The sequence below is a fragment of the Ceratotherium simum genome, chromosome 7, assembly GCF_057802395.1.
Source record: "Ceratotherium simum simum isolate JZ-2026a chromosome 7, ASM5780239v1, whole genome shotgun sequence".
Taxonomy (NCBI): Eukaryota; Metazoa; Chordata; class Mammalia; order Perissodactyla; family Rhinocerotidae; genus Ceratotherium; species Ceratotherium simum.
Window position 1 is genome coordinate 33029853 of NC_141906.1, and position 18799 is coordinate 33048651.

The window sequence follows — 18799 nt, forward strand, 5'->3', positions numbered from 1 at the left end:
GGGGGACAGCGGAGCAAAGGCACAGAGGAAGCAACGAACTGCCAGAATCTTCGGGGAACCCCAACAGCTGGGGATCTGGGGGCATCAAGTTGCAGCAGGAGGCAGGGCTGGAGAAGGGGCTACACAGAGACACAAACCAAATGCTTCCAGGCTCAAAGGAAGGGAACCTGTGGGAAATGGAAATGCCTTTGTGGAGGAGGCACAGGGCTTGGAAGACAGCGAGGACCGCAGCTGGTAGACGGGGCTGAGAAAGTCATTCCAGGCAGGGGAAAAGCACGGAGGTGGGAGAGCGGGAAAGAAATATTTAGGGAAGCGTCTGACCTGGCAAGAGGGGAGCAGTGTTCATCATGCAGCGATTGCTGAGACACCAGCAAAGCCTGTGCGCGGCACTCTGCCCCGCAGAGGAACGGCTGGAGGGACCTCCAAGGCCAGTTTGACCTTCTAGCCATGTGATCCCGCATGAGTCACTTCTGAGTGTCAGTTTCCACATCCGAAAAATGGAGGTGATAGGCAACTACCTGAGACCTTTGCTCAGAAGTTTAAGAATGAATACGCGTGTGGAAGGACTTCGCAAACCCTAAGGCGTTCTGCCATGTCCCGCAGTCCCCATGCTGACATCAGAATCACCACGGGGGCTTTTGAAAGACACAACACGCCACAGGCCACCTCAGATCTGCAGAATCAGGAGGGAGCCTGGACAGGCATTCTTTTTCTTCCAGCTCTTCTTTTCTATTATTTCCTCACTTGGTCCTGGAGCTCTATTAACTTTAGATCTGCCAGCTTCTGACAGCTGAAAAGAAGAAAACGCAGCAAGCAAAATAGAGATCCTGGAGGTTCGTGGAAATACATCGGATTTGGAGGGTTTTCTGGTCAGGGCTCGACAGCTAAGATAAGGCAGAGATAAAGAAAGAGCTTTTAGCTTTCTCGAAACGTGCGAAATGAGCAAGGTGGCCAAAGGGTCTAATGGCGCCTTTGACCTCCAGTCTGGAGAGTTCTGAGAAAAAATGCCAACCAGTCACCCTCAGTTGCAGGATGGCTGTCAAGTACATCAATTAAAAGCATACCGCACCCTACAATATACAACATATTTGCATCTGTATGAATTCATTTGATCCTCCCTATATCCCTGTGAGGTAGAGCTTCTTATTTATCCCCATTTTACAGGTAAGGAAACTGAGGCTTAGGGGGAAGAAGTGACTAGCCCAAGTTCATAGACAGCCAGAGATAGAGCAATGATTTGCACCTGGGGCTCTAAGGTTCCAAGGCCTCTCTACTACACCACACTCTGCAACTCGTGTTGATTATAAGGTAGCAGAAAGAACACTGGAGCCCCAACTGTTGTTCCAGCTCTGCAGAGAACATGCTGTGTAACCCCCAACAGATCTCTTGCCCTCTCTGGGCCTCACCACTATCAATCTAAGGTGGTTGTCGTAGGGATGAAATGATGTAATGATCTTAAAAGTATCCAGCACAGTCCCCGGCATGTGATAACCACCAGGATGACCACAAGAAGGGTGAAGAGAATGGGGAAAGTGATTGTGCATACGTGGCAACTTAACAGAAGGAGGGACCAATTTTGCCAGGTAGAGGGCTTCCTGTGGGAGGGGAATTAGGACAGAGACTTGAAGAATGCAGAGACACGGCCCTCCCTCACCGTCCTCTCCCTCATTTCCATGTGACTAGAGGACTAGAGCTTGGGATGTGCAAGAAGCAGTGGCAGGAAATGAGGCTGAAGAGGTGAGGGTGAGGGGGCATATCACGTGGGCCTTGACTACCAAGCCGAGGAGTTTGGCTTTTGCATTGAAAGGTTTTAAGCAGACAAGTGTCATGATCCATTTTGCAGATTTGCAGTTTAGAAAGGTCATTTTTTGCTGCAGTGTGGAGGGCAGACAGGAGGCAGAGAGACCATTGACGGGAGGCACAGAGCTGCGGGAGAGGTGGGTAGGGCTGTTGGAGTTTCCCCACCCAGAGCCCCTGGAGGCCACCTCCCAGTTAGGGAAGATCAAGGGAAACGATAAATGTCATAAATGTTGAAGTGCTCAGAAACCACTGCCAGCCACCAGCCCCGGTGTGAAGGGTTGTTTGATTATGTTAAGGAGAGGCCCTTCAGAGGAGCCTGGAGCCTCCAGCCCAGCTGGCTGGACCCTGCACACAAAAGGCAGTGGGACAGCATCCCGAGTTCCAGGGGAACCAACAGTTGGGTATTTATCTCCATTTCTCAGAGGCTGAGCGTGAGCCTCACTCCACAACTCTGCACGGAGGGAGGTTCCTTTGGGGGTTCCTTTGAAAGTAAGCCCTCTCCCCCACGGGAGGGGAGGAGGGGGCAGGCACCAGGCCTAGGCTGGCCAGAGGGTCAGGTGACCATTCCCCTGTCTCCTCCCCTCCCAAGCCTGCTGGGCTTTCCAGACCCTACTAATCTCTGACAGGAGACATCTTGATACAATGATAACGGCAATAACACCACACAGCAGGGCTTCCTGTGAGCCAGACTCAACGCCTTACTAAGTAACCTTCTTTACTCCTCACAACAGTGTCTTTTACAGTTGCAGAAACTCAGAGAGGTTAGATAACTTGCCTAAGGTTACCCAGAGCTGGTAAGGGGCAGGGCCGGAGCCTGGACCCTGTTCAAGCTCGGGGATCTCTCTCGCCTCCACACAGGAGGGCTCTGACTCCTCCTGAGGCCCCGGAATGCAGAGAAGGATTTGGGGATGCAGAGTTGAATCTCAGCAGCCTCTTTATTCAGCTCCACTGTGAGGTGGTGACTGGATGCCAAGGGGCCTGTGGTCCAATTTCTGAGACTGTTTGATGAGAAGTCTGAGCTGGACAGCCCCTGCTGGCCTCCCAGTCCTGGAAGCGGGGATTCTAACTGGGGGAGGACACTGGGCAAGAGGAGAAAGGGGAGCTCTCCCCGCTCCCACACTGAGAAGACCAGGCTCCCAGCCTTCTCCCCAGCCTCCCTAACTGGCAGGGGTGCGGGTCTCAGCCCAGGTGAGGGAGTCGCCAGGACCACACAACCACCTGGAGTGCAGGCGCAGGACTTGGAAGAGCACTTTGTTCTCCCGCAGCAGATTTGATTTTGCTGCCCTGAGGCCTCCGGTAGTGGCTTCCACTCCTCCCTCCCCATCTCCCCACTTGCCTCTGTTCCCCAGGCAGACAGGCAGACACATACACACAAGACCAAGCAACTTTTTTTAACTAAAAAAAAAAAAGTAATAAGGAGCAAAAAGACTGAGTGTGCAAGTCTGGGCCACTGCAGGGGAGCACTGCCCAATGTCTGCGCCCAGGGGCCCTCTCCACGGGAGGCAGAAGCCCCTGGGAGGTCCAGAGTTCAAGACCAAAGCCTCCCTCAGCCCCCCTGGCCATATGCCTCTGGAGTGCCTGAGAACTGCCCCCTCCCTCACCGCACTTGTCCGGGGGTGTGGGCTGGGAGCCTCAGACTCACCCCCACCCCCCTGTAGGGAGTGCATCCTCCAGGCAATTTCTCCCTCCGCCCATTTTCAAAAGTTTTTTGGATGCTTTCCTGCCCTTTTTACCATAATGAGGGGTGGGAGGGAGAAATAGACTTAAACCGCTACCTAGGCACACAGGCAGTTTCTCCTTTTAGAAATGCAGCCAGACCTCGAAGGTTCCCTCCAGAAAAAAAGAAGTCTCTTGCTTTCTCTCTTCTCTCCCGCCAGCTCTTCTGTCGAAGCTCAGCTCTCTCCTCTCTGCGGGTTCGTCCGTCAGCCAGTCTTCCTCGGCTTCAGGTTCTTGGTCTCCCTCTCACTAACGTCTCTCACCCGTTTAAACAAATGGGGGGGATGAACTCGAGAAGAGGGAACCCTTACCCACTCAATCTCTTTCTTACCAACCTCTCTTTCACACACACACACGCACACACACACACTCCAGCGACCTCCAGATGTTGCCGACCCTGCGGCCATCTGCTGAGACTGCTCGGGCGCTCCGAGGGAGGGGGCAGGGATCCGAGACGCAGGAAGCTGGGAGCGAGGCCGACCGGAGAGGCCGGGAGCTGCGCGCGCACTTTTGAGACGCTCCCTCGGGTGGAACCCGGGCTCGGCGCGGGCTCCGCGGGCGGGCGGGGGGCGGGGCGCGCGCCGGGAGGGTCGGCACTTTGGCGACGCTCCCTAAGTCGAGTCCTGGGCGGCTGGCCCGAGTCGCCTCTGGGCGCCGAGCGGGAGGGGGCGCGCGGCGGCGTGGGGCGGGGGCGGGGGCAGGGGGCAGGGGGCGGGCCGCGCCGCGCTGAGAAAAGCGCCGGCCGGAGGGCTCGCGGCCGGGCCGCCCGGGTGAGCGTGCCGAGGCGGCTGTGGCGCAGGCTTCCAGGTGGGTGCGGGTCCCCGGGCGGAGCGGGAGCTCGCGCTGCGGGGGAAGGTCCGGAGCCCCCGACCCCAACCTCGCCGCCCCATCGGGCGGGCGGGCGGCGCTGGACGCAGGGGCAGGGCTGTGGCCCCTCAACTTTTCCCGGACCCAGGGCGTCGGCAGCGGGCGCCGGACGCCCCGGGCTCGGCCGGAGTGGGGAACCCGGACCGAGGGGAGAGGGCTTCCCGGAGACAAAGGCTCTGGCCTGGGGCCGTGGGCGTGGGCCGGCGCCTCTGGGGTCTTTGTGCCGACACGTGCATCTCGCGTTTGTGGGTCTTTGTGGGTTTGGGTCCGGGAACGTGCATCTGCTTGCGCCTTTGTGTGTCCGTGACTTTGCGTGGCTGTTTCGCGCCTGTGTCCACGTTTTGTGGGCCTGCGTTTGGTTTGGTTGTTGGTGGGTGCATCGTTGTGTCCGCGTACGTGATCTGTGCTTGTCGACGTGTCTGGGTTGGGTGTCCGTGGAGTGTGTGCGCGCGCGGAGCCAGACACCGCCCCAACTCCGCGTTCCCCTGCTGTCCACCCGGGCCCCCCGCTTGGCTTCAAACTTTTCTCTCGGTTCCTCGGGCAACAGCCCCGGTCCTCCTCCCCGCTGCAGCCCGGGCGGGGGGCGCTGGCAGCCCTCCTCTCCTTCACCTCCTAGGGTCCTTAGGGCCGTGAGGGGACGGCATAGGATTGGTGGGTGGGGGATCGGCAGCGTCTGGGGACCGGCCCTGGTCCGGGCTGGGCGGAGCGTGCCGGACACCCCAGCCGAACCAGCTAGGGGGACGCAGGGAGGCGTCCGGTCCTGGGCTCCGGCCGGGGGCTGGAGAGAGGAGAGGAGAGGAGAGGGCGGCCGGCGTTGCCCGCCCCGCGCTCCTCGGAGAGAGTGTATGTGACCGAGAGAGACGTGTCTGCTAGGCGGAGAGGCCGGCCTCAGCCCCTGGCTCCGCTTTGAGATCCGCTCTTCGTTTGCATCCCGCCCCGGGGTGAGGGGACCAGCCCTCTGATCCCGTAGGTGAGAAGGCGACAGCTTCTTGGGATCCGGGCCCGCCTGCGGCGCCAGCTCCAGGACCCCAAGCTGGGCTGCGGGGAGTAGGAACCTCACACGCACTAGTTTCGTATGGGACGGCCACTGGCCCTCTGCACGGCGCTGGACGAGTTGCTCAGCCTCTGAGTCGCAGTCCTCTGTTATAGATGGGGCCGAGAACTCCCTCGCGACGCAGAACGTGCAGCCGGGATACCCAGCGCAGCAGGAGCCGGCCGAGAGCGGGGCCCGCCCACACTTGGCCGGGCGAGGAGGTGACTCAGGAACTTCCGCGGTCCCTCCTCCCTTTGCTTTACCCTTCAGATAAGTCTAGACTTGCAGAGCCCAGGTCTGGCCCGAGAGGGAGGGCTCAGGCGGCGGAGCCTGCTGGGTTTTTGATCCTGAGGGCAAAGATAACCCTAACACCTTCCCTCCTGTCCCCTCCCGGGTCTTTAACTGAGAACTTTGCCGGATGCTGCAGAGCTGAAGGAGGGGCACAAGCTACTCACCTGGGAAGGAGGCAACCGTGGGCACTTTCTTAACCCTCTCTGGGCCTCAGTTTCCCCTCTGGAAAGGGAGGTGACAGCTTCTCCCCTCCCTTCCTGTTCTGGCTGACTGGTGGAGATCCCAGAACCTGGAAACATTTGGATGTTTATTTAAGACATCCCTCCATTCTGACTCCACCGATTCCCAGGCACTAATTTGCTCCTTTGAAAGCGGTGGGGTCGGGGAAGGGAGGTGGCTTTGAAGTTAGGGAGGGAGGAAGGGAGGTGGGCCTGGAGCCCCTGCGGCCCAGGAAGGGAAGGCTGGAATGCAGCAGCCAGGGGAAGCCAGATGCATATACCTGGGAGGCAGGAAATGTCTGCCACAGAGGGAACAGCTCCTCACTGGCTCTGTGCGTTGTGATAACAGCACTGAGATGGTAATCATTTTGGACTGTTAAATGCAAGGTCTTGGGGGTGGGGAATTGGAATTCAGCTTGAGACTAGGAGAGAAGGCAGGGGCCAAATATGAGGGCCTTGAATGCCAGGCCTAAGAGCAGGGCTTGAACCTGTAGGCAGCAGACAGCTGTTGGAGGGTTTAAGCAAGCATGTCAGGGTGGGATCGGTCATTCTAAGAAACCTTCCCCTGACTCGTGGGTGGTGCTGGAGGCTAGGAGACCACTCTGGAGGCCCAGTGCTCCAGCCTCAGGACCTGGATTTTACTCCCATTCTGTTGCTTCCTAGCTCTGTGGCCTTGGGCAAGTAACTTGACCTCTCTGATTCTCAGTCTCCTCATCCTTCAAATGAGGATAGTAATTCCTGTCTCACTGATCTGCTGTGAGTGTTAAAAAGGTTAATGAATGACATGTGCTAATAAAATGAGAGCAGTTTGTGGTCTGTATGACATTGTGTGGACAGTTGCTGGACTGCACTGATGATAGGAGGCAGAGACCATCCCCTATGGTCCTAAATGTGATTTCTCCACCTAGCAGAGCCCTGATCTCCTGCAGCCTTGTGCCAATTGTTATGCTCTCCAAGCAGAGGCAGGCTTTCTGTCCAGGATGTTCCATTTATCTGGTGTATCCCCCTTCACATGGCCAGGCCCCACGCAGGAGAAGAGCTGGACACAGTGAAGTTCGGAGATGGCCAGAGACCACAAAGTGTATTGGTACCTTGATGGGGCAGCCCAGGAGCCACAGGAGCCCAGGGGAGGGTGATCCTTTGCTGGATGAGGGGCAGGTTAGACTGGGAAGGCCTCACAGAGGAGGTGGCTTTTGAATCGATTGAGTGAGAGTTTGCGTGGTAGGCAAAGAAACGAAGGGCATCCATTGTCATCTTTGTCAGAGGGAGCAGCCTGTGCAGAGGCTCTAGGAGCGAGGTAGGCCTCTCTGCTGGCAGGCTCTCTTTGGGGATGAGTTTTAAACAGGGAGCAGTGGTGGGGTCTGTTGAGTTTGCTCTCCAGTGCCCAGCCTGGCTGGCCATTGGAGGCAGGGGCTCAGGAACAAGGCTGTTGCAGGTCTCCAGGCCAGGAGGCCTCCTGAGCCCCACCTGGGCAGGGTGAGGTGACTGCCTGGCTTGGGGGGCGGGTGGGGGAAGACGGTGACCCACCCACCCAGGCGGAGCTGCTGATTCTCATTCTGTCCTCGTTCTGTCACAGGCGCCACAACCGCTTCAGCCTGCCTTGGCCTCCGCGACCTTTCCAATTCCCCTCACCAATTCCCCGGTAGAGCCTGGGCAGCACCCATAGCCCGAGTGGGGCTCTGGGTGGTGCATTGGGAGAGAATCCTAGGCCTCGGGGTGTGCATTTTGGATTCTTTTCTGTCCTCTGCCCCTGCCTTGCCTTCAGATCTGCTGGTGTTGTGGCTCCTCTTTCTTTCCTGGCCCCTGAAAATAACCATTAGGGGCAGGAGGCTGCATGCAGAGCCCGGGCTGAGTCCTCACTTTACCTCATGTCACCATCCCCGTGACCCGCCAGGAGCAGTGCTAGGATTCCCACTGCGCCACAGACAAGCCTCAGACTCCGAGGGTGGGCACATGCAGGCCTCAGAGCGATGAGGCAGTGTGGGGTCAGAGGCCTGTCTGCCTGGCTGCAGAGCCCATTTCCTCTGCCCCAGGCCGCCTCCCATGTGTCCACACATGCTGCCTCAGACCGAAGGGAGCTTGAAAGCTTCAGGAAGAAGACACACTGGGAGGAGAAAATGGTCTTGGGAGCCTGACCCATTTCCATGTAGATTATCCTCCTTGGATGAGGTGGCTGGGCCTCCAGGCCCCACCTGCACCAGGGATGGTGTCACGGAGGAGGCCGGGCACTGGGTGTCGGAATACCTGGATCCTGGGTCCAGCCTTGTGCTCACTGGCTGTGTGACTCTGGACAGATCACTGAACCTCTCTGGGTCTCTGTGCAGCTGTACAATAGATACGATGCTGTCTAACCTGCTGATCTTGCAGGGTGACTGAACAAATAATAGTTGAGGAGGGACAGGAAAGGTGGAGAGGTGTCCTTGGGGAGGTGGTAGTATTCTAAGTGCCTGGTATATCTTCATGTCGTACCCGCTTTGTGCCAGGTCCAAAGACATCAAAATGACTCTAACCCCGTCCCTGTCCACGGGAAGACCGACAGGTGAACATAAGTCTAGTCCAGCATAGTCAGCTCCAGCCGTGATCCACACGTGCCCATCTGTAAGTGAGGCACAGTGGTTTGGGGAGCACTGGGTTTGGAGCTCAGCCTTCTGGGTTTGAGTCCTGGTTCCTCTACTACCCAGCTGAGTGACGTCAGTCTCCTTGTCTGCAGAATAGGGGCAGTAATCCCGACGGTCCAGGATTGTGGTGAGGCAGGAATGAGAGGCTGGTGTAGACGTGCGGGGCGTTGGTACAGATGGGTGGCATTAGCCATCCTGTTGGGAGAGCAGGCCCTTGAGGCTGCAGGAGTGTGGCCCTGAAATTCTTCCTGCCTTGCGTTTCTAGAACTGACTCAGTGGTCGAGAGGCAGGACGTTAATGGAATTCCCACTGGGGGATTTCCTTGGCGTCAGCTAGAGTGAGCTCATGACGAAGGGGAGCAGGGTGAGCGGCAGCTCCACGTTGAGGAGCAGCTGGTCGAGGAAAGGCCTGTCTCAGGTGAGTGCTAGGGCCCTGGTCCAGGCCAAGGCTCAGCCCCTGCCCACCTCGTTCCTGTGCCAGGGATGCCCTCTTGAATTGTGATGAAGTGCTGGCAAATTCTGTGGACCAGGAATGCTGTGGTGCAGCCCCAGGAGCGGGCAGCTGGGTCCAGGAGGGCCAGAGCTGGAACCCCTGACCCTAGAGAGGTCTCTTCAGAGGAGCAGGGAGATTGGGGCCTTGCCAGCAGCCCCCAGCATGGTGACTGGAGAATGTTAGCACAAGCAGTCCCAGACCTGCCAAGTCCTGGGCACTGCGTGGGGCACTTGGGTAGAGAGAAGAACGCAGTCATTGCCTTCAGGAAGCTTAATAAATCATAACCATCACTGTCTACCGTGCACTGAGCACTTAACACGTGACAGATCCTGAACTGAATGCCACACACACTGTCCCTTGTGCTTCCGCCAACCCTGTGTTGTTATCCCTGTAGTGGACACTGAGATGCAACACGGCTGAGACATGCCTGAGGCCCGTAGGTACAGAGCTGGATTCACACCCCCTGGGGCTGAGTCCAGCGGTCGACTCTGCACTGCCGGGCTCTGCATTCACCCAGTGGCGTTTGCCGAGCCCGCCTGGCCTGGCCCCGGCCCTGGCCCTGGCCCCGGCCCCGGGTGGGGGGTGGGATGAACAGGTGAAGAAGGCAGGGTCAGGGCCCCCTGCTGTGCACACTTCAAGTCAGGAAATGGGCAGGTAAACAAGGGCAGAGAATTGACTCAGTGTGCGTGTGAGGAGGTGTGCCATGCTGTGGTGTGGGAGGAGGCAGGGAGGGGTGCCCAGAGCCCGAGTGGACAGATCGGCTTTGTTCCGCTGGCGGGGCCAGGGCGGGTGGGGGGATGCTGGCAGTGTGGGCAGCAGGGTGCCGCATCGGGACCCAGGTCTCAGGTCCTGCTCTGCCATTTTCTGGCCATCACTGCCCATCTCTGGGCCCCAGTCACCCAGGGGCCTTCCAGCTCCCAAGCTCTGGAAGTCTCTGAGTTAGGAGAAGTGTGAGCAGAGGCTGAGAGTTGTTCACAGGCCGTCACCTTGGGTTCAAATGAAGATGTGGCCTCAGCCAGGGCAGGGAGGAAGATGGGGACGACCTGCAGATGCCTCCGTGCTAGGAAGAACCCGATTTCTGTAGGTAAAGTAGAAGCCAAGAGGTTTTTGAGAAGATGTGGCCAAAGCTGTTTTAGAGGCTCTCCTGGCACAGTCGGGGTGTCACAGGGGGGTGACCTGGTATGGCCACACCATTTATTGACCTCAAAGGGCAGCAGCAAACTTCCCTTGGAGTCACCGTGGGCCCAACAATGACTAACTCATGGCCCCGGCCCGGAGGACCTTATGCTCTGTTCCCCACACCAGGGGTGGATGCAGCTTCTAGGCCCTTGGCCTCCGTTCCACCCTGAGGTTCTGTCACCCAGCTGATCAGCACATGTCTTTTATCTGCAGGGCAGTTTGGAAGAAGGAATGTATCTTGTGCCAAAGATCCCTTTTCTCCCTCGGCCTGCCTTAGTGGCCACCTGTCTGCCTTCCCCTTTCTCCTGAGGGCAGAGTGCAGGTCCCAGAGGGAGGCAGAGTTAAGATGTGACACAGATGAGAAAACCGAGGCTCAGAGAAGTAAAGAAAACTGCGAAGGGCACACAGATGGTGCCCTGCCTGATAGTGGCAGACCTGGGACTGGAGTCCTGGTCTCCTGGGTCCAGGGCAGGTGCTAGTGATCTTGATATGAGTTGGTCTCCTGTCCTGTCCGCATTGCTGGTCTGTAAGCCCCATGAGGACAGGGGCCCTGGTACCCCCCGCCCCACCCCAACACACAGCTCACACGGCCTAGCACAGTGCCTTACACTTAGAAGAGATGTAGTAAATGCAGTTGTTAAATTTTGAAATCCTGAAATGCTGGAGCTGGATTCTTTAGACTAAACCCCTTATCATGAAGCCAGAGAAACTGAGGCCTAGCGAGAGGAGGGGACTTGTCTGAAGATGTGAAGAGGCCATGTGGGGCAGGGACTAAGACGGGGGCTCTTGCCTGTCCTCCGGGACTGTCTTGTCCCTGTGCACATTTGCCCTGTGGCTGCCCCTCCAGCCCCCTGGAGAGTGGTGAAGGAGGTGGGGGTGGCCCTTGGGTGCCCTCTCTGGGAGGACTCCTAGCCTACGGCCTAGGAGAGACACAGCACCTGTTGACTGCGCCTTTCTCGGTGTCCTGGTGCTGTGACTGCCAGTCCTCACAGCAACCCCTTGAGGAAGGAATTGTTGTCTCCATCTTAGATGTGGAAACGGGCTGAGAGAAGAGGGCTGAGAGGGGACGTCGCTTCCCCAAGTTGCCCAGTTCAGCGGGTGACTCCTGTTCCCAGTGTTGTAGCTTCTTCCAATCTGAGAATTGATCCCAGAAAGACAGTTTTCATCTCTAGGGCCAACTCTGATCAATGGGTAGAGGGTTTCCAGAGCACCATGTGGAGAAGAGTTCTGAGGTCCCCTGCAGATTCCTCAGGAAGCGGTGCCGTGATTGATTAATTATGTCTGCAGGGGATATGCCTGAGTTAGATGGAAAGGCACAGTTTTTCCATTATGTGGCTTCCTCCCCTTCAGGCCTCATTTCTCCATGGGAGTGTTCGATTTCTCAGTCTGATCTTCACAGCCATCCTCTCTGAGGCCAATGGGACCAGAGTTACCATCTGAGACTCACAGTTGAAGGACCTGGCCCAGAGAGGTAAAGCGACTTGCTCAGTTCACACTGCGAGTTGGTGCCCAGGGCCTTCTGGTTCTCTGTGAAGGCCTTTCCTCTCTGCAGGGCTGAGGCTGTGGTTTTATCAAGAGGAACTCACATTACTCATCCCTTCCCAGCTCCAGCAGCACTGCTGAGAAACCCCATAGTGTGGCCTCCCTGGAAAGAGCTGCTCTCCAGGAGGGCGCTGATAAGAGCCTTGACACGTTTGGTAAATGTTTGCTGAAGGAAGGAGGAAGCAAGATGGCAGCAGGGGTCAGGCCCACCTGCTGACCCCTACCCCACCTGCTCCCTCTGCTCTGGAGGAAGCCAGGGCAGCCACCCCGAGCCCTTCCTATGTCCTAGGAGCCCTGCTAAGTGCCTGACTTCCACCATCTTGTTTCATCTTCATGGCAGTCCTGCGAGGTGGCTGTTAATATCTCCATTTTACAGATGAGGAGACTGAGGTTCACAGATTGTGGCCAGCCAAGACCAGAGAAATCAGAGATGGCCATGCGGCCATTCAATCAGGAACCTTTGTTCCTCAGAGTGTTTTATATGTATTTTTACTATAAGAGAGGAAATAGGAAAAAAAGGAGATTAAGACATGTTTAAATCACTCAAAGTCCTACCATCTGAAGGAAGACCGCTGTTGTGTTGATATATTTTCTTCTAGACTTTCCAAAATTAGGGTTTGGGTTTTTTTTCTTTAAAGCATAGTTATAATTTTCGTAGACACTCATTTTATCTTTATGATAGCAGGCATTATGGCCCCAGCCCCCGCCATGAGGTGGCAGACTCCTCTGAGCATTACTTTTATTGGCTCGCTAAGATCCCTGGGAGAGTCGGGTTGGGGAGGGCCCGGGCATGGAGTCAGGAGACTGGAGCCTGCGCATCGGCCGCCCCCGCCTCACCAGGGATCCGCGGACCAGTCACTGCAGCCTCTGGGCTGCAGCTTTGTCACTAAAGCGAGGGACTGCACACCCTGCTCTGTGGCCCTCGCAGCATCAAATGAGCAAAGGCCTTTTGTAAACTCTAGAGGGCTGTGCCCCAGCAGGAGTTTCCTTATCCTCCCTCAGTCTCCTCTTGGGAACGTTCTGCCCTCCCCTTGGCTCCAGGGCCTTTTTGCTAAGGGGCGTGGAGCAGCAGTGCCAGTCCCCAGCATCTCTGAGCCGCTCCCGTGAAGCCCTGGAGAGAAGCGCCCCTCCTTGTATTACCCCAAAGGGGACATTTCCTCCAAGCAGAACAGGGCGTTGACTTGCAAAGACCACCAGCCCACCCCACCCCGACCTTTGCGCCTTTCTAGGTCCAAAGTTGGGAAGCCTCTCAGGGATTCCTCCCTTCTCTTCTCCCAACAGCCTGGGAGGCCTCTGGGCTCTGCTGTGACCTCAGGGAAGCCCCAGAGCCGTGGAGTGTTAAAAAGCTTGGCACCCACCTCGTCACAGCAGCCAGCAGCAGGCGGGGCTTGGCCCTGGGGCTCTGGACGCTTGGCTCCTATGTCCCCAGCAACACACGGGAGTGTGCACTCCCACTTGAACGCAACCAATTACAAGGTGACAAAGCCCCGAGTTCAGTCCCTGCTCTGCCGCCTTCCTTTTCCCAGCCTCAGTTTCCTCCACTCCAAATGGGCATAGAACTTCTGACCCCCTGGAGCAACCGAGGGTTGAGTGAGAGAACACGGGTCCAGCACAGCACATAGTCAGGACTGGCTCTGACTGTCACCGTCCACACTGCACTTCGAATGTCCGGGCATGGCACAGAGCAGGGGCCCGGGGAGAGGTGTCTGCTGTGCAGGGCTGAGCAGGGACCTCGCCCAGGTGCCCTGGGAGCATTCACAAGCACAGGTCTCCACGTGGGTCTCAGTCTACGCGTCTGCTGTTTTCACACGGCGGTCACTACCCCTGCCTCAGTTCCATATCTACCGCGCCCCAGGGCTGACCGCCCTGCCTGCGGGCACAGCTCTTCACAGCTGGCGTTGCACTTCAGTGAGAGTTGAATCCACCTCTGTGAGGAGGGCAGGGCAGGAATGACTGCCTTGTGGTTCAGAGGACAAGGCTGAGGCCTGCAGCGGGCAGCGAGAGGCCCCTCTCTGGAGGGACAGCACTGGGGCTGCCAGTTACATAAGCGGGAGCTCAGGAGGGGTCATTTGGGACTTAATAGGCACATTGTATAATCACCTTTGGGAACCAAAGGGTAATCTCGGGGCCTTTTGTGTGTGTGTGTGGTGTTTGTTTAAACCCCAGGAAGGGTGGGTATGAGCAGATCGGCTTACAGGGGCGGTGGGATCCCGAGTGGTAATGAACCCCTGTGGTGAGAAGCTCACCCAGGGACAAAGGCACCTGAAGCAACTTAATATTTTCCTTTTGGTTCCAGACATTGGAACACTCTGTCCTGCCTCATTTGGGACCAAGCCCAGGGTGCACCTGGGCTGGGTTTAATCCTCAAATTGGACTCTACAAAAGAAAGGGGTGGGAGAGGAGGGGCCCACTTCTCCCTGCCCCTGTGCAGAGCCAGAGTGTAGATCAAGTGGCTGCACCTTTCAAGTTTTCCTATCGGGCTGGTAATGCTCTCCTGCTGCCCCCTCCCACCCAGCCCCAGTGTAGAAGGAGGGCAAGTCCCTGGTCCACCCCTCCCTGAAGGCTAGTGGGAGGGGCAGGTCGGGGAAGACAGAGCAGGGGTGCAGAGCAGGGCCCTCAGATGAAGAGACCTGCTGGAGTGAGGCTTGGTGCCTTCTGTCTCCCGGGCTGAGTGGCAGCTGTGTGGTGGGAGGTAACACAAACTGTCCAGTTAGAAGCTTCTCTGCTCAACCTTCCCTCTCACCCTCTTGCGAGCACCACTGAGCACCACTGTCCAAGGAGACACAGTGGGTGTGCACACGGGCTTTGGGTCAGACACATGTGCGTGAGTATGAGGACTGAAGGTGACAGCATCCATGTAATGCTGGCATCGGTGGCAGCTGCTATCATTGGGAGGGAAACAGGCCATGGGAGGGGAAGTGGCTTGTGTCATAGCATGTGTCAGCGGGAAAAGCCCCTCGTGGACCCTAGCTCTCTGCCGGCCCCCTGCTGGAGGCAGCAGATGAAATGAGAGGAATTGGCATTGAGCAGGCCCTGCTTTTTACTAATTTGCGATAAAACCCTTTTCCTCTCTGAGCCTCTATCTCTTCATCTGTATAATGGGGAAACCAGCCCAGCTGCCCGCCTGGGTTAAAGGAAGGGCCAAAGAGGTGAAATGGCTGTATCAGCTTGGGGTGGGGGCAGGGCAGGGGGAAAGGGGCTTGGGATGGGTGTCCCCAGAGCCCTTCTGGAAGTCTAGACACAGGGTCCCCAATTGGAATAAAGGATCCAGCCTCTGGAGGACAGGCCAGGTGAGGGGGCTGAGGAGTGCAGACCCAGCCATTGTCACCCGCAACACGGGTGGGGTGGGGACAGTCATTGCAGGCCCCCCTTGCAGGGAGAGGCCTCGGTCTGGGAGGCTGGAGTGTGGGTCTCAGGCATGACTCAGCCACTGCCAAACCATGACAGTGAGCTGTGCTTCCTCTGTATGCCACCCAGCTCTGCTCCCACCTCCGGGTGGCCGTGCGTGACTCTGAACCTAAGTCTCAGTTCCCTCTTCAAGAAGTGGCAAAACTGCCTTGCAGTTTTTGTGGTCATCAGGGTTAAGAGACTGTGCCGTGAGGCAGCAGGCTCAGCACCCAGCACCTCACACATGTCAGCAGAGGCGAACGGAGCACCCTAACCCTAACCCCTGAGCTGTGAGCCTGTCCCTGGTAGGAGCAGGGTCGAGACCAGCCCACGGACCCTAGATGGTCAGAGCTGGAGAGGCCAGCCAAGACCCATCTAGTCCAGTGGGTTTCCAACTGGGTTCCTTAGCATCCTACCGCAGGGATGGTGAGCAGGCATGGAAGGCTCCAGGCCCCCGCCCTCACTTCAGCCAGAACAGCCCGCTTCCATCTGCTAATCTTACTTAAGAAAGAGTTCTGCTGTTTCCAGTTTAAAATCCACTAATCTGGCCTAACCCCCTTTACCATACAGATGGGGAGACTGAGGCCACTGAGGAGCAGGAGCTAGGAATTACATGAGGAGGAGTACTCAGGGGAAGCAACCAGGGGCTGAGGGGCTGGTGGCAGCTTTCAGCTGTGCCTAGACACACTGGCTGGTGTCTAATGGGGTGGGATGAGAAGCACCTGGTATGGGGTGCCTGCTACTGACCCTTACCTGTGGCTCTCTTTCTAGCCCCCACCATGCCGTGGCCCCTGCTGCTGCCCGTGCTGCTGCTGCTGGCCACGAGCGGGGCCCAGACAACCCGCCCATGCTTCCCCGGGTGCCAGTGTGAGGTGGAGACCTTCGGCCTCTTCGACAGCTTCAGCCTGACGCGAGTGGACTGCAGTGGCCTGGGCCCCCACATCGTGCCCGTGCCCATCCCTCTGGACACAGCCCACCTGGACCTGTCCTCCAACCGGCTGGAGACGGTGAACGAGTCGGTGTTGGCAGGGCCGGGCTATACCACGCTGGCTGGCCTGGATCTCAGCCACAACCTGCTGACCAGCATCTCGCCCACTGCCTTCTCCCGCCTCCGCTACTTAGAGTCTCTCGACCTCAGCCACAACAGCCTGGCGGCCCTGCCGGCCGAGAGCTTCACCAGCTCACCTTTGAGTGACCTGAACCTGAGCCACAACCGGCTCCGGGAGGTCTCAGTGTCCGCCTTCGCCACCCATGGCCAGGGCAGGGTGCTGCATGTGGACCTCTCCCACAACCATATCCGCCGCCTCCTTCCCCACCCTGCACAGGCCAGCCTGCCCACACCCACCATTCAGAGTCTGAACCTGGCCTGGAACCAGCTCCGCTCCGTGCCCGACCTCCGCGCCCTGCCCCTGCGCTACCTGAGCCTGGACGGGAACCCTCTGGCTGCCATCGGCCCGGGCGCCTTCACGGGGCTGGCAGGCCTTACACATCTGTCGCTGGGCAGCCTGCAGGGTCTCCCCCAGCTGGCGCCCTATGGCTTCCGTGAGCTGCAGGGCCTGCAGGTCCTGGACCTGTCAGGCAACCCCAAGCTCATGTGGGCCGGAGCTGAGGTGTTCTCAGGCCTGGGCTCCCTGCAGGAGCTGGACCTGTCGGGCACCGGCCTGGTGTCCCTGCCTGAGATGCTGCTCCCCCACCTCCCAGCGCTGCAGAGCATCAGCGTGGGCCAGGGTGTGCGGTGCCGGCGCCTGGTGCGGGAGGGCGCCTACCCCCGGCTGCCCAGCTCCAGCCCCAAGGTGGCCCTGCACTGCATAGACACCCAGGAATTGGCTGCCAGGGGCCCCGACATCTTGTGACAAATGATGTGGCCTGGGGCCACATAACAGACTGCTGCCTTGGGCTTACTCAGGTCCTGGGTAGTTTAGATTTTAATGTGCCAATGCCAGGGGGGACTCTGCAGGCCTTTATGGCAGCATCATTGAAAGAGAGGCTTGGACCTGAGACCAACACTCAGGAGCAAAGTCTCACCCCTTTGTCTATGTTGCCCCCCAAACTATAAGCAGAGGGTCTTCCATGCCAAACAGACAGCAGTTCCCTGCTGTCCTTCCCCACTTGTCCCCAAAGTGCCTTCCCTCAGGCCTGGGCCAGCCTGACCCACGACAGGAGAATGGTGGGAGGAAGATCCCACTGCGGGGCAGAGGTCAGGTCCACGGCTGAGCGCCCCTTAGGGCCCATGGTCCAGCCACTCAGGGGCACGGGTTTCTTTTACGACAAAGCCCCCTCTTTGTTCTGGGCACATGAGGTCCACTTCAGCCTTTTCTTTTCCCCTAGAATCCTGGGTAGAACTTTAGTTATAGAAAGGACTGGAGAAAAAATCAAGTCCACCTCCTCATGTGACATATGGGGAAACTGAGGCCTAGAGAAGGAAAACTGCTGATCAGAGGCACCACGGTGGCAGAGGCAGGATTGGACCCAGCGTCCTGCCTCCCAGCCAGGCCCATTTGCACTTTTCCGACTTCTCCAAATCATGCCCTCCCCTCCCCTTTCTGGGCTCCCCCTTGCTGCCAGGACCCACATCCTGCTGTTTGTGCCCTCTCCCTGTCATCCCCAGGACAGGCAAGGGCCTTGGAGGTGGGACTCTGGGCCCAGTGACCCACTGTGTGGCACAAGCTAAGTCACTTCACCTCTCGGAGCCTCTGGAAGCTTCAGGCTTTTGAGGCCCAGCCCTGGCCATTTCCCACTCTGGGGTGGGGTCCCCCAGCATCAAGACTGGATATGCACCTTGAGGGACATGCTCCCCAAGGAGGTGATGCAATCCTGGCCCCCCACCTGGCCATGAGCTCCAAGGGGCCTCCTGGGTTCAGCCCCCACTGGTCCTGAGCCCAGCAGACCCCAAGAGTCCATCTCACCCTACTGAGGATGCAGCAGAAGGAGGCAGAGGAGCCCCTACCCATGTTTATGCTCCCCAACCCCAGGGCGGCATCTCAGCTTCCCAGCCCTGGGCTCTTCCCTTAGTCTTCAAAAGTTGTTGCCTTTTTAATGGACTGTCACTTTCAACCACCTCACCCCCCACCCCTGCTGGCAGGGGATGGAAATGTGTCATTTGTAAAAAGAAACGGTTGCATTTGTTCACTTTTGTAATAGTGTGTCCTGGGGATTTGCTGGGAGGAGGAGGTGGTGGGTGGAAGCCAGCCATCATGGCCATGTGGGCATCAGAGGGCTGGTCCCACAGAGACACCCACAGGACAATGAGGGCTCTGTCCTCCCCCACCAGCCCCACCCAGCACCTACCGGTCCTTGGTTTAATAAACACTATAAAGAGTCCCTCTTTCCATCATTCGGCCAGTGTTCGCTGACATTCCTGGGCCGGACCCTGGGCCACAGGATGAATTGGGACCAGCCCTGCCCAGGGCAGCTTGTTCTCCCTGAAAAGCCCAATGACCTGCCAGGATTTGGGGAGTGAGGTGACATGAGGGAGGGAGTTGCCCAGGGGGTGGGTTGGACCTTTCACAGCAGTTTGCACCCAGTCTACCTTCCCTATCTCCCCTCTCCCCGCCACCCCAACTCGATGAACACGTCAGGCCCTAGCACACCTCTCCTTTGCTCAGGCTGCTACTCTGGGATCTTGCCCTTGCCCCCATCCCTGCCTCTCAACTCCT

General features: G+C 57.9%; 1 protein-coding gene and 1 pseudogene across 4 annotated transcripts; one reads left to right on the top strand and one right to left on the bottom strand.

The window, feature by feature from the left end:
- The first annotated feature begins 3638 nt into the window (after window positions 1-3638).
- Window positions 3639-18464, top strand: TSKU (tsukushi, small leucine rich proteoglycan). 4 transcript variants are annotated; one of them, XM_087433479.1, is made up of 2 exons: window positions 3639-3746; window positions 15915-18464. In XM_087433479.1, exon 2 carries the CDS (start codon window positions 15923-15925, stop codon window positions 16994-16996), a length of 1074 nt encoding a protein of 357 aa, XP_087289605.1. In that variant the 5' UTR covers window positions 3639-3746; window positions 15915-15922; the 3' UTR covers window positions 16997-18464. The 4 variants fall into 4 exon arrangements, with proteins under 4 accessions (XP_087289605.1, XP_004434082.1, XP_087289606.1 ...); XM_004434025.3 differs by lacking the exon at window positions 3639-3746 and adding an exon at window positions 4246-4323; XM_087433480.1 differs by lacking the exon at window positions 3639-3746 and adding an exon at window positions 5533-5637.
- Window positions 3859-5610, bottom strand: LOC147916641 (uncharacterized; annotated as a pseudogene).
- Window positions 18465-18799: the final 335 nt, after the last annotated feature.